This window comes from Papilio machaon, chromosome 20 (genome assembly GCF_912999745.1).
Source record: "Papilio machaon chromosome 20, ilPapMach1.1, whole genome shotgun sequence".
NCBI lineage: Eukaryota > Metazoa > Arthropoda > Insecta > Lepidoptera > Papilionidae > Papilio > Papilio machaon.
Window position 1 is genome coordinate 172,161 of NC_060005.1, and position 23,590 is coordinate 195,750.

General features: G+C 35.9%; 1 protein-coding gene across 1 annotated transcript; it reads left to right on the forward strand.

The window, feature by feature from the left end:
* Positions 1–4,649: 4,649 nt before the first annotated feature.
* LOC106718261 lies at positions 4,650–5,995 on the forward strand. Its single transcript, XM_045682981.1, has 2 exons — positions 4,650–5,778; positions 5,859–5,995. Exons 1-2 carry the CDS (start codon positions 4,650–4,652, stop codon positions 5,993–5,995), a joined length of 1,266 nt encoding a protein of 421 aa, XP_045538937.1.
* Positions 5,996–23,590: the final 17,595 nt, after the last annotated feature.

Consider the following 23,590-nt stretch of genomic DNA (forward strand, 5'->3'; position numbering starts at 1 on the left):
TAAATACAGCAGCCGTAAAAGCATTGCGAAATGTCTGCCGCCGAGACGACTGTCCGTGGCGCACTCTGACGGTGCATTAAAGTAATTTCAATTGCAAAACAATTTGTCTTTTACAATTGTTGTTTTTGTTTTTATAAATCACGGACAGATAAAATGGTTTACTGAAAAAAAAAACTATAGTTTATTTAGTGTTTATGTCTGTAAAATTATAAATTAGTTAGTTTTTAACATGAAATCAAATCCTATATTGGTTTTTCTAACTTTTATAATTCCAAATTCGTTATTTAAACGACTGATTCGCCGTTGTTACTAACCGTAACAGTTAGTTCGAAGCATAATTAAATAGATTTCTTTCGTTCATTTAGTTCAAGAACTAGGTCGTATTTGCTAACTGAATGACTCAGTATTGATACAGTAATTGACTTAAACGGTGTAGTGTTTGTACCTACTTCGTATGTAGGTTTGAACTAGATTTTGTCAGTCAGTTTAAAAAAATAAATTCAACTTTAAATATTTAAAGGTGTTTAATTTCAACAACTTTTAAAATTAAATTGATTAAGGCAGAACTAGCTAGATGACTTTTCAATGATAACAGAAAAATTGTTTTTTTTTTCTCAATATTACAGCATATTTTGGAATTTAATAAAGCATTCTAAAGCGTTATTATCACCTTAACTTCGTATCTAATATTATACGAAATAAAGTGTTTTTGGTAGAGATTGTACAAGCTACGTACAAAGGTAGAACATCATTAGAAGCGAACTGAGGACTGAGCAAATCAACTTATAAGAAACTAAGCCGAAACTTACTGAGGCTACGAGAGGGCTTATTACATTATGTTGTAGGAGCTCTACTGCAAACTCCTCGGCCAGACTCCTAGTTCTGTTCCAGGCAAATACAATACCTTATTAAAATATGTTCATTGAACTATAATTAGCAATTTTTTTTTATAAAAAAATGTAATTTTTATTCTAAGTTTTCTTTGCGTATTTTATCGTTCTATTCTTTATTTCTGTTATCTTAGAATCCTTTCTTTTATAAGAAAATAGGTTTATTTTCCCTACTTACCATGTTGTTTTGATGGCAATATTGTTTTAATAATGAGATAGCAAATAGTTAGGTCGAATAATTATATTAGAAAAATATTATTTTCGGATAAACGTGCTCTGTTTTCTGTTTCAGTTAAACCAACATTTCCTTATGTGAAGAAGGAAAAATAATACGCTTCGAAAGGACATAATAACGTAAGGTAAAGTTAATTTTAGTGCCCCGTTCTGACGCCAGTGAGCGGTCACGTCGCGCGCTTACAATAAATGTGTGACCTCAACAAATTCACTTTAGCTCAACTAAATTCAATTATTCGGATTCGCGTATTCACTACAATAACTTTCTTCTTCGAGCTTTATACGTGATGAATATTATGTGTGCATTAAATTGTGTCAGATTCTTTTTTAACTAAAGGTTATGTTGTATATAAACTAAAGGATTAATCTAATATTGGCAAAGTTTAATTAGTTAAATACAACTTATTATGCATTAATGATTGAACTTCAAATTGCAGATTTAAAATATAAACTTCACACTGTTCTAAAATAATTAAGAAATGATGTTTTAAAATTTTTATTTAAAAAAATGTAATGTTTTAAAGAGAACAATTATTTCAGAGAATGAAATCTTTTATTGGATAAATCTTCTAGTCGTACTCCGTGTCGTATTAATTAAGTTTGCGGCACATTTAAATGCTGGAGCAGAGACACCTGCCTTAGTTAAATTCGTTGCGAGCAATTAAAGTTGGTGACAGAACGCGCCGCGTGGCGTCGCTTCTGTTGAATTCAGTCAACTTTATGAGCATACCTCGCTTATATTTGCATGTCTTTAGAACCAATTGTACTTTAAATATGCAAGATTATTTAGCTTACTTTAATTGACAATTTGAATTCCAGTCATCAAATAAATAACACACTGCATTATACTAAAGTCGACGTTAATTTAGTTAACAAATTAATAGTGAACTTAATTTAATAACCAGGTAATATTAAAATCAATAAAACAAGGTCACTGGAAGCATTTCTTGTGCGGAGATTCGGCCGGAGGTGAGTTCAAACGTATACCGAACATAGACAAAATTGAATCTCGAAGGAAATTAGATAACTCTGCCATTTCCGATTCTCCGGACATTTGCTAATTTCATTCCGATCTCTGAAACTGACAGCTTGAATAAATTTTATTCCGAGCAAAATAAGTCAAGGAAAATAGATGTAACTTTGCCGATCTACCTTTGCTTTTGTATTATAATGTAATATAACACCGACGTATTATATACTTCGTTAGTTTGTAATCGCACTGTGTGTACTAGTGAGGGGCTTTGATTTCGCTTGGGTAGCTCTAAAACAAAGTGTTCAGTAAAGCAGAAAAACTACATTTGAAATTGGACTAAATTACACATCGTAAGCAAATTTCATCCCAAACTTCTATTTAGAGTTTATCCGGAACATACATACATCGTGATACATTATTTTTATATATTATTCAGATTGTGAACTATTAGAAAAACCTTTTTTTTTATTTATAATATAAACACAAATAACAATAACTAACAAGAAGTGCAATAGTGTTAGTTGAAGTATTTTTCCATTAAGATATTTGAGTAGAGAAAAAGTTAGGGAAAAGGTATTTTCTGGTTCTCGCACAAGTTAATATAATTACAAAAGTAGTTATCCGTGTGTTGTGCGCGAGTCGGGCCACGAAACATGCGATACCAAAAGTTTCTGAAGTTTTTCACCAATACAATACTGTATAAATAAAAAAATTAAAATACCGTAAACACCAACTCGAATATATGTCTTGTTCTATTTCTTAAAAAAATCTTGATTTTTATGGATTCGGTACAATTTTCTAGCTTTATTACTATTTAAAATGTGTAAATAATAGCTTGATTTGGTATTTAAGTATGTATAAAAATGTACATTCCTTGCGTATGCTAATTGTACAGTATTGCAAACTAATTAAAAGAACTTACGACTATGTAGGTAAATGGCCCAACATGTAGTGTAGGCGCCCGTCGTCCGCTATCCTGTCTTAATTCCCTGGGGATAAGCGCAGCACTGAGTACGTGGAAAGTTTATAAAAACGTGTGTTGTATTACTAATATAATATAGAACTACAGGATGAATTAAAAAAATACTTTCATTAAAATTACAGAAAAAACTAATGAATTAAAAAAATGTTTAAAATGGAATTTCTTGAGTAAACGTTGGTATATTAAGACCGTTTGCCGGACAAGCTGAGAGAGTTGTTCGTGATCAGTAAACATTATCTGTAAAACATCGAAGGACTTTATTATACCTGGCTAGTGGATTATAAAAGTAGATCATCCGTATACAAAGTTAACGTGATGTAAACCACTTGTGTATAGAGTACATATGTAGAGAGAGGTGATAATCATTAAACCTTTCACCGCACTATAAAGTTCGGCGGTCAGAGAGACCAGGTCGCTTATTATGTTATTTTGTTCAGGAAACTTCGAAAGCATAAATAAAGTTCTGAGGTAAAATACACCGGCCTCGAATTACCGTCGCGCAGTCCGGCAACTTTGAAATTGGTTGTATTTAGCATGTAAATATGCGCCGGCTTCCGCCCGCATAATATCAACTACCATTTGAATTTTAAATTAAGCTTATTATGTTTTATACAAAAATATACACACGTATAATGTTATGTAACATCTTAATATATATATTTCTTGTGTGCGTGTGTATGTGACTGAACTCCTCCTAAACGACTGGACCAATTTTGATGAAATTTTTTGTGTGTGTTCGTGGAGATTCGAGAATGGTTTAGATTTACAGTTTGGTCTACTGGAAAATGTTTTTTCAATTAATTTCTTATTTATAAGGAGTTGTTGATTTTGGAATGTTTTACATTAGATCCGGCGGACGGCGCTATCATCGCATTCAATATTATTCTATTTCAATTTTAGTTTGTCCCGACAGATGGTGCTACGATTAATTTGAAAAAAATTTTGTTATTCAATTCATGTGCTGATTAAAATATTAAATGTAATTATTTTTTAAAGAGTTTTGAAGTGTGTATAAATAATTTTGTGAATTCAGATGTTTTTTTAATTAATTTTTATTTGTAAGGAGTTTTTGATTTTGGAATGTTTTACATCAGATTCGACGGATGGCGCTATCATCGCATTCAATATTATTCTATTTTAATTTTAGTTTGTCCCGACAGATAGTGCTACGATCAATTTGAAAAAGTATTTCGTTATTTTGTGTTATAATTTTGTTATTCAAGTGAAGTTGCTAATTAAAATATTTAATGTAATTAGTTTTCGAAGAGTTCTGAAGTGTATATAAATAACTTATACATTTTGTAAATTTAGTGCGGAATCGAAGTGAGTATAACCTTCAAGTTTATTTGTGTAGTTAGAGGATTGAATTTTTTTAATTATTTTTATTGACAATTAATTCATTTTTGGAGATATTAAATAAAAAAACTCACAAAATGCGATTACATGTTCTTTATCTAAAATTTGTCATATATTTGTCATTATATTTGTCATAATAAATTAAAAATTCATTATCAATAAGTAACTCATATTCATTGTATATTATTTTGCAATATTTTATTTTTGTAGAAAAATGCCACGTCTTCGTGGAAGAGCAAGAAATATTGGTCGACGTACTCAGCACGCGCAATTAGTTCATGATCATCGATTGAATAGAACAGTAGAAGAACATTCTATGGATAATGTAAATTTAAGAGATCGAGCTGCATGTACACGTGCAAATGAAAATTTAGAGCAACGTGCTCAACGTCTTCGTGCTAATACATTAAGACAACGAGAGGCACGTCAACGAGCGACCAACGCACATAGAGAACGTAACCAACAGCGAGTACAAGATAATCGAGCATTGGCACGAGCATCACTTAATCGTCTCGCGTTTGAATATGATCCTGAAATAGATTATTCATCACATGCATTGATCACGATTGGTAGTATGGACAAAGAGTGTCAACATTGTCATGCTTTCAAGTACAAAGGTGAATCAGCTGGTTTATGTTGCGCATCTGGAAAAATATCACTGCCACCGCTAAAACCACCACCAGAACCTTTAAAAACGCTTTTAGCTGGAATCACATCTCAATCGAAATTATTTTTACGGAAAATTCGTAAATTAAATTCATGCTTCCAAATGACATCATTTGCAGCAACAAAAATTATTCATAATGAAGATGGCCGTAATTTTGAATCCACATTCAAAATTCAAGGCCAAGTATATCACCAAATTGGTTCGTTACTTCCAATGCCTGATGCCGATCCAAAATTTTTACAAATTTATTTTATGGGGAATGAAGAGCAACAATCACATACACGCTGCGTTTACAACCATATAGAACAGATGGAGGAACGAGAAATTGTGGACATTTTGGAAAGGTTTTTGCAAAACCATAACCAATTAGTACAATTGTTCAAGACTCTTTCTAACAGACTGCAAAACGATAACTATGTCATTGTTATTAAAGCAGACAAAGTACCCTATGGAGAGCACGCAGGCACATATAATGTTCCAACCATTAATGAAGTGGCAGTTGTTATGGCTGGTGACCCATGTGAACGTAGAGACATTCGCATACAACGCAGAGATAATACGATGCAAATAATTCAAGACAATCATCGTTCTTACGATGCTTTGCAGTATCCGTTAATATTTTGGGAAGGAGAAGACGGATATCATTTAAATATTAAACAACGGAATCCAACTACAGGTACAACTTATAGATTATCTTACAATTTTTTTTTTTGAATAAATAATTTTTGTTTATCTCATAATTATATTTATTTACAGGTGAAGAACTGACCAAGAAAGTTAGTGCCATGAATTTCTACGCATATCGGTTAATGATTCGTGCTAATGAAGATAATAATATTCTCCGCTGCGCTGTAGACAGCTATTTCATCAGTACATCGTCGATATGTATGTAAAAATTGAAAGTGAAAGATTAAGGTATATAAAATTCAATCAAGCAAAACTTCGAGCTGAAGAGTATATTCATTTGCGTGATGCAGTAATCGGTAATGTAGATGCAACAAACGTCATTAACAACATCGGTACCACATATATTCTCCCATCATCATATATTGGTAGTCCGCGTCATATGCAAGAATATATTCAAGACGCTATGACATACGTACGTGCATACGGTCGACCAGATCTTTTTATCACATTTACATGTAATCCAAATTGGGATGAAATCAAAAACTTGCTGTTGTCAGGTCAAACATCGATGCATCGCCACGATATCACTGCGCGTGTCTTTAAACAAAAATTAAAATCTTTGATGAATTTGATCACACATTACTCGGTTTTTGGTGAAACACGTTGTTGGCTTTACTCTGTTGAGTGGCAAAAACGAGGTTTACCTCATGCGCATATTTTGATTTGGTTGGTGGATAAAGTACGCCCAGAAGAAATTGACAAAATTATTTCAGCGGAAATTCCAGATCCGAATGTTGATCAAGAACTGTTTAACATTGTTACTACTAATATGATTCATGGTCCATGCGGTACTCTAAACATGATGTCACCATGCATGAATGATGGAAAATGTACGAAACGTTTTCCAAAACCATGTCAAACTGATACTATCACCAATATTGACGGTTATCCATCTTACCGGCGCAGAGACGTAGATAATGGCGGTCAATCGTATGAATTGCGACTGTCAAACGGTGTAAGAGTAGATATTGATAATCGGTGGGTGGTTCCATATTCGCCATTACTATGCAAAACCTATAAAGCGCACATAAACGTTGAACTGTGCAGTTCGGTGAAATCTATCAAATACATTTGTAAGTACGTTCACAAGGGCAGTGATAAAGCTATATTTGCTGTTCAAAATGTAAATGACAATGACGAAATAACACGTTATCAAATGGGTCGATACATAAGTAGCAATGAAGCTGTCTGGCGCATTTTTACGTTTCCTATACATGAAAGGGATCCTGCAGTTATACATTTGGCTGTGCATCTTGAAAACGGACAGCGTGTTTATTTTACAGAACAGACTGCACTACAACAAGCATTGACGGCTCCAAAAACAACTCTTACTGAATTTTTCAATCTTTGTAATCGACAAGATGTTGTTGGTCAATTCGCAAAAACATTAATGTATACTGATGTTCCTAAATTTTTTACATGGAATAAGCAATCGAAAAATTGGGAACCACGAAAACGAGGGATTCCAGTCACAGGATTCGTCGACATATTTATGACAAATACTTTAGGTCGACTATATACAGTTCATCCTAAGCAACGCGAATGTTTTTTTTTTGCGTTTGTTATTGGTTAATGTTCTTGGACCGACATCCTTCCAATATTTACGAAAAATCAATGGTATTTTATACGACACTTTCTTCGATGCGTGTCGTGAATTACATTTATTGGAGGATGATAACCATTGGGATCTCACACTTGCAGATGCAGCACTGAGCTCATCTCCAAAACAAATTCGTCAATTATTTTCAATAATATTAACAACGTGTTTTCCGTCTGAAGCATCTGCTCTCTGGAACAAATATAAAGACTCACTGAGTGAAGATATTTTGCATCGGATTAGAATTACTAATCAAAATCCTGATATTCAATTCTCCGCAGAAATATACAATGAGGCTTTAATTATGATTGAGGATATTTGTATTCTTATTTTAAACATGCCACTCATCCATTTTGGCATGCCGGCGCCGAACCGCCCAGCAGTAGATATCATCAACAGTGATGTTCAACGTGAACACAAGTTTGATAAGACTTCGTTGGCTACTTTTGTTGCTAATAATGAACAATTGCTTACAGCTGAACAACGAAATGTATATGATCAAATTAACGTATCAATTGCAGCACAACAAGGTGGATTCTTTTTTTTTGGATGCACCAAGTGGCAATGGTAAAACCTTTCTCATCTCACTGATACTTGCGCGCATTCGATCACAAAATCATATTGCATTGGCCATTGCTTCATCAGGCATTGCAGCGACGTTACTTGATGGTGGACGGACTGCGCATTCAGCACTTAAGTTACCTTTGAATGTTCATACAAATCCCGAAGCAATGTGTAACATAAAGAAGCATTCCGGCATGGCTGAAGTTTTGAGAAAATGCAAAATTATTATTTGGGATGAATGGACAATGGCCCACAAGCATTCGCTTGAAGCTCTCGACAGGTCCCTGAAGGATATCAAAGATAATACTAGGCTTTTCGGTGGTGCTCTACTGCTACTGTCTGGTGATTTCAGGCAAACATTGCCAGTAATTCCACGTGCGACATATGCAGACGAAGTAAACGCATGTTTGAAGGAATGTTATCTATGGCGGAGTGTCAGTAAATTGAGCCTTACTATCAATATGTTCAACTACAAAATGATCCATTAGCGTCAGGATTCTCTGAACAATTGTTAGACATTGGCAACGGTAAAATTCAACTGTATGAAGATACCCAATTTATTAAATTTCCAGAGAACTTTTGCAACATGGTGGCTACCAAAGATGAATTAATAAATAGTATCTTTCCAGATTTAAGATATAACTATACTAATCATGAATGGCTACGAGAGCGAGCTATTTTAGCTGCAAAAAATTTAGATGTAGACGCCATCAATTTTAAAATACAACAGTCATTGCCTGGTAATGAAATTACATTTAAATCAATTGACACCGTTGTTGATCCTGACGAAGTGGTCAACTATCCAGTAGAATTTTTGAATTCTTTAGATTTACCTGGAATGCCACCACATAATTTGCGACTGAAGATTGGCTCACCTATAATTTTGCTTCGTAATTTAAATGCCCCGTGATTGTGTAATGGCACGCTATTAGTTATAAAAAAAATCATGGGCAACATTATTGAAGCGAATATTTTATCTGGAAAATTCCAAGGTGATTGTACTTTTACCGCGGATCCCAATGATTCCTTCAGATTCACCTATACCATTTAAACGCTTACAATTTCCGATCCGTTTGGCATATGCTATGACTATTAATAAGTCACAAGGTCAAACGATGACATTTTGTGGCTTAGATTTAGAAAATCCGTGTTTTTCTCACGGCCAATTGTACGTTGCGTGTTCCAGAGTTGGAAAACCATCGAGTTTGTTTGTTTATACTCCTCATGGACTAACTAAAAATATTGTACATCCAATGGCATTACGATAAATTAAGTTTTTGTAAATTAAAAATAAATAAATATATATGTTATAAAATGTTTTGAGTGCAAGCTTTTTCACCTTTCATTAAAATGAGTTAAAGTTTTCATTTACGATGCTGTTATTTATTTAACAAAGTAATAACTTTTCAATAATAATTTTCATCAAAGCGGTCCAAATTGTTTCAGCTCATTAAAAAAAGTATGAAATTAAAGACGTGTGTACAGGACAACGTCTGTCGGGTCCGCTAGTATTTTATATATTTATAACACATTTTCATACATGTTTTACGCCTAAATTCAAAATGAAGTAATTTCTTTGTTTTATTTGAAGTTATCATTGTATTCGAACGATTTACACAAAAAAAGAAGTAAATTTCTTTATTGTTATTACCGTTGTCATAATTATGCGAATTGATTACTTACTTTTATATACCAAAATAAAATATTATAATCTTTATTTTTCCATCTTAATTTTTAGTATTTCAGTTAAAATTTATGTGTTAGAAAGGATCCTGAACAAACACACATAGCTCCGTTAAGCCGCGTTCACATTTGCCTGACGTGTCGTGTCGTGATGCTTTCTGTCGTGATGGCTACTGTTCACATCTATGTGACGCGTTATGACGCATTTTTAATCAGTTCAGTTATAGCTCTCGGAGAGTTTACACATTCGCAATGTTTTTTCATGAATCATCCGATTCGGATTCAGATTATGAAGAAGATATGCAGTTATTGGCACTGGCAACACTTCTAATAAAACAAAAAAAGAGAAGAAGATATTGGATACATCCAGTAAATACAAAAAGATAGTTTAGTTTTAATAGATTGATCCTTATATTGTTTACATTTTGTATCATAAATCGCTTTATATTGTCGTACGTACTCGATCAGCTCGTCGTCCATACCTTCTGACGCGTCACAACACGACACGTGCGCGTGCACACTAGTCCGACCCGCTGTGTCGTGTCGCTGGGCCGTCCCCCGCACCTCACCCAACTGACGCGGACCGGGATCGCTACTGACGCGACACGACACAAGCCATCACGACACACTGCGTCAGAGAAGTGTGCACGCAACCATATTAATTGTATGAGACCGATACCTTTCTGACGCATCACGACACAACACGTCAGGCAAATGTGAACGCGGCTTTAGTCGTCGTTCTCGGACTTCAATGTGCGTAGTGCGCGGTATTGAATGCGGCCCTGGAGGTTGCTTACGTACTTACAACTAATGACTTTATTGTCAAACCACTCTTGAAAAACTAATTGAGTAAGCGAATAATAAACCTGTATAGTATACAGTTGTGGCCTCAATGTTAATTAAATAAAGGATTATAGTTCAAATTGAGTCAATCGAATGTGAGAATGTAATAAATGGAAAACATTTTTATTGGACGTAGTTATTGAAGACTGCATAATGTTTATAATTTATTTTTAATATTATTCATGAAATTATTCAGAAACCAATTTTTTAAAACATGTTTTAAATTTTAAAGTATTGATAAATAAGAAAATAAACATTTATAAATTTTACGTTTATTAATAAAAATTGCATGAAAAACTTGTTGATGAATTGAAAATATCCGGAATGTAGTACATTTTTATTCAGTCGACTCATCACCGGAAAGACTCGACGCGTTATTTAAATAAAGGCAGCGTCGCGTCATATGGAAAACATTTTATCTGCTACAATGAAATATTTAATCCCACCTACATTTTTCTCCGTTGTTCTTTATTATCAAGAATTTATTATTAATCATTTTTTAAACGAAAAGAGGATACATTTTGAAAGTAGCACTGGTGATAGAGAAATTTTAAAGCAAACAGTTAGGTATGGGTATGTTATGAGGAGGGGAGGATAGCAAGTGACAAGGATAACAGTGGCTTCTGGCACAGATGTACAATTGGAACAGTTTGACAGATGCAGTAACATCACCACGTAGAAGTCAGGTATCCAGTGGCAGCAATTACTCGTCCAGTCTGATGAATATCGGAGACCTAATTTTGGTCGCTTGAGGATGGATACTTATGTAGGAGCTTCGACCGGGAGTAGTTTCAATAAAAATCAGTTCTTCTCTGTTACAACATATAATTATAATCCTTATACAATTTTTAACAATAATTACAATTTTTCAGCTTACACCTCTGTCCGAAAACTAACGACGCGCCCAAACAACATGGCGGCCATCCAGTCGCGTTGATACACTGTTTAATTTTCCGATATCTAAGTACTGTCTAATTAAATAAATTAACAATACGAATTCTTATATTTTAAAATTACGAAAACAATATTTAAATAACCGGTTGGATTGTAATTACCATATTTTACCTTCCTATTTCAAAATAATCATCAATGTTATTGATTTATACCACAGACTAAGTAATAATCCAAAAATATAGAATATCAATATATTTCAATGGCTTACACTTAATAGATAATGACAGATGGCGATTCATTTTTTTTTATTCCATGTTTCCGGATTAAGATGTAACTGAAGCAATCCCATTCCTTAAGCGAGAAAAAGTTGTTGGAAATAAAAATGAAACGCTAACTAAACGCTTTAGAACGCAAAAACAGCTCGGAAGCAGAAGCAGTGCATCTTGAAAAGTCTTTTATAAATTTTTCGCTTATGCAAGCGTAGTTTTTGTGCTACACTCGTTCTATTTTCATTAAGTATTTTTAAATTCCTTTTTGAAAGTAATAAGTATCTGTTAGTTTTAAATAATGAATATGTAGATATGAACAGTTGTATTATTTATTTATGTAATGTCTTAGATATGCATAAAAATCAACTAATTCGCACATGGTCAGCGTGGTTGACAAAAGCCTAGTCACCTCTAACTTAGAGAAGGTTAGTACCCCGAGAGTAGGGACTAGTGTAGTGGAGGACATTCAGTTCTACTCATTTATAACTCTTTGTTTAATTTTTCACATTGTATAGAATTTTATAAAAAAACATAAGTATAAAGTACTCGTAACTGTCATCATCATCAGCTCACTATACGACCCCAGCAAGGGCCTTGGAGCCTACCCTAAGTAAGGGGTGACTAGGGCATAGTCAACCACGCTGGCTCAGTTGACTTCACACATATCATTGAATTTCTTCTCAGATATGTGCAGGTTTTATCACGATGTTTTCCTTCACCGTAAGAACGTCGGACAAATGTACATATGTAAATCGCAAATCGAAAAACACATTGGTACATGGCGGGATTCGAACCCAGAACTTGCATATTGCAATTCAAGTGCTTAACCCCTGAGCCACCGACGCTCTCCGCATGCTCGTAACTGTATTATGGACTATTTTGTAACGCGTTTCTTTTAATCTGTTATTCCTTACGCGACATCTTACGACTAGTTTCTATATAATACTATTAAGTAAGCCTCAGCATTGGCCGTGAGTGCACTTAAAAAGATTTCCTCTTCCCTTCCCCGTTTCCCCGCACTCCTGCTTCCCCGCTTCATTCAGCAACGACAGAGTATATTTATTTAGCGTCCGTGTTGGTCTCGTAATTGAATTAAGGCTTTAGGTTATTTATAGAATAAATGGGCCAGGAAACATGTAGTAAAAGTACATAAATATATATTATTTTATTAAAATATTTTTTTTGACTATAAATTATAATTTACAATACAAAGTTTGATGAATATTATCACTGTATATATGCTTACGGAATAATTAATTCAAACTAAATTTAACCAACAATATGTTCTCGAGAAGTTTATGAAGGTTCAACATTTTCGGGTATCAGAGTACTTTGAAATTGAACTAACAAGAAACTAAGCCGAGCTGAGCGGGAGGTGGTGCAAAGGGTGCGGGGAGGGTCGGGGGGGGGGGAGGCCGGACAAAGCCTTATTACACCGCGCGCAGCCTCCGCAAGAAATACAGGCTGCGGAACTATTGTTCGTGTTTATAGCGAGAGATCGATCATTTTGAATGTCCCTACTTAACCTATATTTATATGAAAACCCGTATTCACTGCTGTTCTATAATAGTGAATACAATTCGAGATATACATATAAATGTATCTTAATATCGAGGAGAAGAAATGAACTGACATAATTTGTTGATATTTAATTGCTATTTTTGAAAATACGAATTTCTCATTGCTCACTTTAGCTGTCGAATTGGCTCGTCAGTTCCGAACCCAATAATTGGGAAATAACACGGTACACGAATAGAACGTGAAAAAGCAATTAGGACGTAAAGACTCAAACGATTCCGTGTAATGAAAGCTGTTTGACATATTTCTGTCGCTTCTTTTACACTTAAATAAGTAATACGATATTTAAACACGAAAACTCACTTTATAAATACTCAGTATTTGTTTCACACGTTTGTTATTGTTCGCATTTGCCTCACGGTGTCGCCTTGAGGAGTCATGTGTTTGTTAGCAATGCCTCGAGAAGGCAAGACGGATGTACCGCTTTTATTATGTATGTGGCAGCTCACGACTCGACGACGGGGACTTGAAATGTAATTTACACTTGGAATTGCGACTTTCCCGCTTTATAAAAAGAATCTGCGGTTTGTGTGTAACTTACTCAAGAAATACTTGTTACTTTAAAGAAATCTTTTTTGCGTTTATTTACAACACGTGTACATATTCGGATCAATAGCTATTTAGTTTTTATAAAGATTTCTTTACAGATGTAGATACCGTACCGTGATGAGACTGGTAAGTTTCTTCATTACAACCTATGTCGCCTTCACCGACTAATCGAGTAGATAAGACAACTCTGCCTCCTATAATGACATATTTAATTTTATCTTACATCTAAAATTCAAGTTAACTCGATGGCAAAAAAACGAAGCGTTTTTTGTACTTCAAGAGAACTTTAAGATATAGGCTTTCTAATTCAAATAATTATGTAAATATCTTTCAAGTATTTTTAGAAGTATTTATTAAATTTTTGGAAGAGGTAAACAATAGGATTTAGTTGTAAATGTCTTCATGTTTGCGTTAACATGTGAATGCGGTGTTTGTCTAAAACGCAATCGTGCGTGAAGCTTCGACGTTTAATTACACTGAAGCATGTCCGGCTGTTGCGCGTATATCTGATGTTATTGATCACGTATTTCTGTGCGTTTCCACCATCAGAAAACTTGTGAAGAAACATATTCACATCGCCTTCATTCTATCTGAAATATAGCATAAAGTTTCTAGTAATATTTCAAAGAGTGTGTTAGTTTCAAATAATTTTAAAATTAATCATTTATGTTGTTTTTTTACTTGTATCTTACTCATTTATGTAAAGGTTTATGTACGAGAAATAAAGAAGATTTTTCGAGTTTAAGCACATTTCATTATGCGAAGTGTTTTTTCTCCCCGAACAAAATCTATTGGCTCTACAGATTTGATTATAGTACTTCCTCGTCTTTTATAAGCTTCAAATTTGTCACAGTGTCGTAATTGTGAGGACAATAAAAGCATTAATTACAATGAGTGGCTTCAGAGCAGAACAACTCTGTGCTTTGACGGACGTGTGGAGTGGCGCGGGATTAAAGGGAAAGCCGTATTCGGCGTGTGATTTGCGGCGTGAAGCGCACCCGACTATTGTGACCATTTATTCGGCCTACAATGCTAATCAACGGTTCCAATTACGGGTTTAAATTACTATTTTATGAGAGAGATAGCACGAAATGTAACAATATTAAAAAATAATTGACGACTATATCTGTTGTGCCGATACATAGAGTGCGACAAGGAAAGGGACTTGATATATTTACCTTAAATTTTTTGTAAAGAAAGAAATTAGTTCAGTTCGAGTGTAGATTTTACATACATACACTTTTACAAGTACATCAAACATCAACAATATCCTCTAGCTCCAAACCATTAATAGAACTTACGTAATTTTCTTTTGATAATAAGTAAAGTATAATATTGTGAACATTGCAGTGCATCGCAACGCTGATAGATGGCGCTTTCCGCGTTATCCTATTGTTAGGACTGTTGAGGGTAGCCACACAAAAAAAAAGTTTTATAAGGAAGCGTGCGCTGCTGCTCGAGGCAGTCTCTTTCCATCTGTCATTGCGGAACGTCTGACATTTTTGTTTATTTACGTTCGGTTAGAGTTTATACTACAGCGAGGATTATTATGAAGTAGAGTTAAATTCATTATTTCGCTGTTAGTTTAATTCTTTTAAAATACTTTTGCATCAAATATCTTACATCAGAAGTGGGATAGGATCCACGTGATTCTATCCACTTTGCTCACTCTGTGTTTGTGTTTGCATTTTCGTGAAAATAAATGCAAAGAGAAAAATGTCAGATCGTTACCGTGTTAATTGTTATAGTCGTAGCAAGTTGAGTCGATATCAAAGTCGTACCAGTGTTCGCGAAACAAGGGTAGCGTGGACCAAGCCGTGTATTCTGCATGGGAATATGTGAGTAGTGAGGCTTACCCGCTGTCTGTGTATTTCACAGCAGAAAGGATTGTGGACGCGATCTATTCAATTTGTACTGCGGTAAGATCGAACCAATATTTTTATATTTCAAGTTTTGATGCCAAATAAGTCAACATCAGACTTTTCAATTAATTTAAAGATGTGTTCTTTACTAAATACTGAATTTGAATACCTCGATCAGTTTATTAGTGAGGGTCAGGTAAAGCCGAGTCGTGGCAAGATTTAACACGTTACATGCCAACATGATTTTTTCATTTTAAAGTGAACTTGTAAGGCTAGTCGGTTGCGCTGAGCGTGTTAAGCCATTACCTGAGTCAGACGTATGTCATTATGTCGTAATAGTCATCGATGCCCTTTATTAGTTCAGTTTGCTTTGTCCATGTATTGTCGAGATGCTCTGCGTTGCGTAGACTGCGGGATACCCAACTGCAGATGTGCGATTGTGACGGAATATGAGACGCTCTGTATCAGGAGATGCTTCTAGGGTATCTTCACGACTGACAAACTGCCGTTTGCCATTAATATCATGTAGAGGACGGACTGCGGGACGTTCCTATCGGCAACGGACTGCGGGACGCTTGCCCTACATGGTCTTTTGAACTAAAGTATTGAACGGACTGCGGGACGTTCAGCATCTGGCATACTGCGGGCTGCCATTAATATCATGTAGAGGACGGACTGCGGGACGCTCCTATCGGCAACGGACTGCGGGACGCTTGCCCTACATGATCTTGTGAATAAAGGCATTGAACGGACTGCGGGACGTTCAGTATCTGGCATACTGCGGGCTGCCACTGATGTCATGTAGAGGACGTACTGCAGGACGCTTGCTGTACATGGTCATGTGTCGAATGTTTTAGAACCATAAAGAGATATGATCAAATTATCGAGGTCACCATTATTGATATAGATGCGGATTTGGTCGGATCTTGTGTCCTACTGTGTAGCTGTGTTGTGCACCGCGCCTGTCTGCAATCAGCGCGCCTCAGCGGTGCATGTCTGCAATCAGCGCGCCTCAGCGGTGCATGTCTGCAATCAGCGCGCCTCAGCGGTGCATGTCTGCAATCATCGCGCCACAGCCGTGCCTGCCTACGAGCAGCGCGCCACAGCCGCGCCTGCCTACGAGCAGCGCGCCACAGCCGCGCCTGCCTACGAGCAGCGCGCCACAGCCGCGCCTGCCTACGAGCAGCGCGCCACAGCCGCGCCTGCCTACGAGCAGCGCGCCACAGCCGCGCCTGCCTACGAGCAGCGCGCCACAGCCGCGGCTGCCTACGAGCAGCGCGCCACAGCCGCGCCTGCCTACGAGCAGCGCGCCACAGCCGCGCCTGCCTACGAGCAGCGCGCCACAGCCGCGCCTGTCAACTATCAGCGCGCCACAGCCGCGCCTGTCAACTATCAGCGCGCCACAGCCGCGCCTGTCAACTATCAGCGCGCCACAGCCGCGCCTGTCAACTATCAGCGCGCCACAGCCGCGCCTGTCAACTATCAGCGCGCCACAGCCGCGCCTGTCAACTATCAGCGCGCCACAGCCGCGCCTGTCAACTATCAGCGCGCCACAGCCGCGCCTGTCAACTATCAGCGCGCCACAGCCGCGCCTGTCAACTATCAGCGCGCCACAGCCGCGCCTGTCAACTTTCAGCGCGCCACAGCCGCGCCTGTCAACTATCAGCGCGCCACAGCCGCGCCTGTCAACTATCAGCGCGCCACAGCCGCGCCTGTCAACTATCAGCGCGCCACAGCCGCGCCTGTCAACTATCAGCGCGCCACAGCCGCGCCTGAGGACGAGTAGCGCGCCAGTGCAGCACCTATCGCGAGCAGCGCGCCAATGCAGCACCTGTTGCCGAGCAGCGCGCCCGCATCGCGCCTGCCAACGAGCTGGTATCGAAAGACTCTATGCCATTGTTTCAGACGAATTCCAGTGTTGAGGATGCTGGAAGAACGAGCCCGAGGACGGTCTCATGTCAGGAGAGGCCGTGTTAGGACTGTTGAGGGTAGCCACACAAAAAAAAAGTTTTATAAGGAAGCGTGCGCTGCTGCTCGAGGCAGTCTCTTTCCATCTGTCATTGCGGAACGTCTGACATTTTTGTTTATTTACGTTCGGTTAGAGTTTATACTACAGCGAGGATTATTATGAAGTAGAGTTAAATTCATTATTTCGCTGTTAGTTTAATTCTTTTAAAATACTTTTGCATCAAATATCTTACACTATCTTATTACACTGATCTCTGCAGCTTCCGGCTTAATCTATAGCGTAACGGGTATACTTTATACAGAACAAACTCGCGTTATTACATCATAAGCTCTTACTATTATTATAAGTAATTCTATGATTACGGGAAACATGTTTGCTTGTTTGAAGGTAGGTTACTGACTTTTTTCCTCTCAAACTCAACAAAATTAGTTCCTTTTACATTTTCCTTTATTCGAAGAGAATTGTTCAAGCTTCGCACGCAATGCGAGATAAACTTAATAAATTCTTTTCGTGAGAAAAAAAACAAACGGGTGGATTTTCCGCGACCGGAATAATGCGGAGAACAAACACGTGTTGCGTGGCATATTGAATTAACAATAACATTTGTTGGCCTCGTTGTCGCTACAATGCAAATGCAAGTTTAACGAAAAAATGCGCAAACAACGGTTCAATTATTACTGAGTCTATTTTTACGCAAAAATACTTTCTTTTACTTTACTTAAAGTGAAATCAAATTCTTTAAAACAATGCACAGCGAAGCGTAGGATTGAATATATACTGTACTCATAAAATAACTACATTATTTTAGAGTTGTTTTGAATACATTCAGACAGACACATTTATATTCCGCTAAAATCGTAACTCGAAAAGCGACGGTAGCTCAGGTGTTAAGCAGTCGACTTGTAATCTGCTGGTCTTGGGTTCGAATCTCGTCATGTATCAACGTAATTTTCGATTTACATATGTACCTACTTACATTCATCCAACGTCTTACGATTAAGAAAAACATCGTCATATAACTTGCACATATCTCCGAAATAATCAAAGATATGTGTGAAGTCAATCAACCCCTCACTGGGCCTGCGTGGTTAAATATAGCCTAGTCACACCTACTTTAGGGTAGGCTCCAAGCCCCTCAGTGGGGGCATAAAGTGAATTGATGAAAATGAAAATCGTAACTCGTATCTATTACAATTACCATTACACACAATATTAAATTTAAAATATAATTGATTCTTTTTTGTTGCATTTGCTGGAATGTATAAGTTGTTCGGATATTTGACCCATTTACCTGATGTCGTAAACTGTGCAAATATTACAGGTGAAAATGAAATGCCGCCGAGCTCCGGAGAAGGAAATTGAAAGTCGACTGATTTTCATCTTAATGATGTGGTTTGCGTCTACATACGTAAAAGAATTTAAACTTCATATTGATAAAATTGTAGTGAACTATAAAATAAAAAAAAAAATATAGGAATATGCTTGTTTTTGTCTGTGCATTTGTAACTAATTCGTGGTGAGTTGTATCGTAAAGTCAACGGTAATTTTCATTAAATAGACTGCATTAAAAAAAAAATTGTCAGCTTACAATAGACAATATGTTTGCGCTTAGCTCCAGTAGTTTGTCTTGTAGGATTACTGCGGACACAGCCGCCTCGGTCACAAGCCTTTAAACTTACAACCATGCTTAAGGGTCATTGTCCGTAACATATAGACTGATTTACTTTTTAATGTAGTTGTTTAACTAGTTTCGGATAATATTGTAAACGTAGAAAAAAGATTTTTGCATATTCATGTCTTATTATCAAATTACTTTAAGCAATAATTATTATCAGATAACCAGTTTATTTACATACATACGTAATATACGGATACATACATAAAGCAGCAATACACTTTTATTTCAATAGAATCCATACGAAATTTTATCTCAGTTAATAGCGTTTATGTTTTCTTTACCGTGAATTGGATAGATATTTCCCCTTAGAAATTACTTTCTTATTTCTTCTTTGTGTTTATTTCTTAAAACGTTGTGTAACATAAATTAAAACATATGTTGTGTTGAGTTTCCAAATACACAGAAATACATTGGAATCCTTATATTTTCTTTGAGAAAATGGAGATAACAATATTATATTAATTTACAGGTATAGCTGTAGTGTGTAACCCTCTACCCCTCCCCCTCCCCCCACTTGGCACCTCCCATGGAACATTATATTCAAAGATAAACCTGTTCCAAGATTTACATTCGAATAAAATAACAACAATGCTCTGTTGACTTTATCTTTACAAATAAACTTAAGCGTTACTTTAATTTAGAGGCAGGATACTTTAATATCTTAACAAGTTAGATTCTTATTATTTGTACATTATAATATCTCAAGGTATGTAGTAAATAGGCGCATTTGTACGTACAACACGTGTTTGAATCTCGTATCAAGTATGGGAGCTCATGGACTATTTATGTAAATACAGCCTTTAAATATAACATAAGGGGACGGGTAATATGACAATGTAAAAGATAAAAAGGAACGTTTTAATAATTCCGGATGATGCAGCATTTCCATGCAATTGTGATTCGTATAAAAGAAGGGAAAGGAGAGCGAAAACAAAACCACTTGAAACAAACACATCGCGCACGTGTTTTGTTATTCTCAAGGAAATATTGCGAAGTGGTCTCTCCCTCCCCTGCCTACCCCTCTCCCCCCAACCCTACAATTCAACTACGTTTCGTTGTTACGTCGATACTACCTTTTATTTGAAATTTCTCCAGCGAAATACAATCTCACAATACTAGGTGTCGGTAAGATTACTTGAGAAAAAAAAAATTATTCAATGTGAAATATATTTGACTCAAACATAAAAAAGTTATTGAATATCGGCAATATTTCAATATAAAAGATCTTGAAAGCGTTATATTAAATGTAAGTAGGTATTCAGATAGACTCGCTACTCGCTCGAACATTCTACGAGAGCGAGTAACAAATCCATGTTATTTAATTCTTTGTCAGAAATCTTTAGAATGCTTTCGCTTGTCTGTTAAATACTACAGCGAATTTTTCTTCCTTATGTAGAGACTAGCTGTCGCCCGCGACGCCGTCAGAGCAGAATAAAAAAAAACGTAATAAGTAGCCTATGTGTTCTTTCAGACTATGTTCTACATCTGTGCCAAATTTCATCAAGATCTGTTGAGTCGTATACCTTCGTAAGATACCTTCAAACAAACATCCATCCATCCATTCATCTAATCTAAACATTCGCATTTATATTATTACAAAGATTCACCAGTTTATAAAGATGAAATTAATTGATTGTTCATAGTGTGTCATTAACGTGGTCGTAAACAATTTATCGTTCGGTTAACGAAGCCGGAATAAAACATGACCAACGCTATTCGGATTTTATATGGTTTTTGAATAAAATCAACATAATATATGCATTTCATTTTGTTGTTTTCATTGTGTGCATTAAATTATCGTAAGCTCTTTAATCATGCTATAATAACTTAATTAATTAATGTACACAGAAAGAAGAACCGCCATTTTGTATGAACTTAAAAAGGCGGATGAAGGAAATATAACTGTTTTATTTCTTAAAATATATTTGAAATGTGGTGTTAATAACTTTTAACCGTAGCTTAAGGCAGTTTACAGCGACGAAGGCGCGCTATTGATAAAGTTCCCGGCACATCGTGAACTTGTGTTTCTTAGAGTTCTGAAAGAAAATTGCCAAACCGGTAGAAAGTTCTTGCAGTCGAAAGTAAAACGCTTTAACGTTTTAAAACTTAACCGTTTGTACGAGGTCTCTTATTTATAAGTCGTCTCTTGAAAGGCTTTAAGAATTATATTTCTGTAGAATAATCTTTATCTCTGACTTAGGAATAATTTATCAACATTTTTCTGAGGTATTTTATGTGATTTCATATTCGTAATCAACCAAATTTCATGCGTAATTAGAAAGGCTTTTTAGGTTTCCTAATTAGTGTGTGATTTATAAAATTTATTCCAACTGCGGCTTTTCAGTATCTAAATGATTGTATTAAAAATCATCATCCCCGTGTGAGACCAATTGTAAACAATTGTGTGAATGTGTGAGACAAACATTTTGTTGTCTCTGTGTCCCTCTTTGAGTGAAACATAGACAACAAAATGTTTTATGACAAATGTTTGGGCAATAAAATTTTTCGATAAAGATAAGACGTCAATTTGCGATTCGTTTCAACTAATTAGTTATTCTAAATTCGGATGTGCATGGAATGGAATTACCTTAATGCATTACCAGCAGAATGCAGTAATCCTATCTTAAACCGACGACGAGACGCGAACGAGCAGTTTAAAGCGAGAATCTCACACAAAAGGGCTTAGAGAACATCTTATGCAAACTTTTCACATAATAAAATTTCAATCGCTGAGTTGAATAATAGTCTTCATCGGATCTTGCAATATTCCGAAATCAGTTCTGAAAAAATGCATTATTACTTTTTTGAGACTTACGTTGACTGAGACAAATCAATTGGTGGATATTTTTTAATTTAATTTTACCTATGCATTGTTATGTATGCGCAAGCACCATGCCTGAAATGGAACGCACGGCTGCGCCCGACCTATACGTAAATGTTACGTCAATTACGTCAATAAAGTAGTCTGCACTAAGCAAGCGTTGTTTCCGTTATTCCCCGTACTTATCATACATAACATTATTATTATAATTAAACTAAAACATTCCAAATTTAAAGATTTGAACCGTTTACCTCGTTACACGTACAGCAAATGACTCACATACCTACAATAAATTACGCTTTTATGAAACAAATAAAAGTAAATTCAACATTTGATCTTAAGTTTATTTGATCCGAAATCTATTTTATGTAACAAGAATAAATGATTTCAAATATCCCCTCTTCTATTTGGAATTATATCAAGTAAATTTGAAACGCTCAGATCCGTTTTCTCCACAATTTAATAGCGTTCCGTTAATCCTTGTTACAGGAGTATCACTTTGTATTTCTTCTAATGTAATCAATTTTATTTTATTCTAATTACAATCTGCTTCTAAAACTATAAGAACTAAGAGATACAGCCGTAAAAAAGTACCTTTTAATTTATTGGTTTAAGATTCTCAAAGATGTCTCAGCACACAATCTAAAATATAGTAAAACTTTAAGCACTAAAGTATTGCGAGAACTAACTAAGAGACGGCCATCAATCAAGTGAACTGAACAGAAGATAACATAAATTAAAAGTTGCCGTAAAAGTTCTCTACACGCTCGGAACCTAAACCAAGTTTCTGACAGCTTTTGAAATAAGACTCCATTTGGATCTAATGGACACGCAAGCTTCCGATACCAGTCAAGTTTGAACTTCCTTTAATAGGACATATTTTAAGGTCATATTTTTAAACTTACTTGCTTAACAATATTTTCTGACCTCATAGATAATTGTGACAAGATATATTATTTCTCTACCCCCACCCTCTCTTATCTTCTCACTCTCCTGACTTGTCTTGATTGGCATCACTTGATAATTCGCTTTGTCGATAACCTCTCTGTATGACAAAAACAAAATCACAAAAGTATTTGGTATCAGTAATCTGAGCGATATTGTACTTAGTTAACATAAAATATTCATGAATTTAATCTGTGACAAAGCTCTCCAGACGACACGTACGAAAATGTTAATTGAAAATAGTTCATGCAATATGTATAAGTTCATTATCACCGCATTAGCTCAGCGCAGAGATGCTCCCTTTAGTTTGAAGATTATTATACAGTGGCTCATGTTTGTCATGGAAATAATTTTAAAACACATTTCCTATTATATTAAAAGTTTTATACCATCTATATATATAAAAGAAAGTCGTGTTAGTTACACTATTTATAACTCAAGATCGGTCGAACTGATTTAGCTGAAAATTTGTGGGGAGGTAGCTTAGATCTAGGAGACGGACATAGGATAATTTTTACCCCGTTTTCTATTTTCTATTCCGCGCGGACG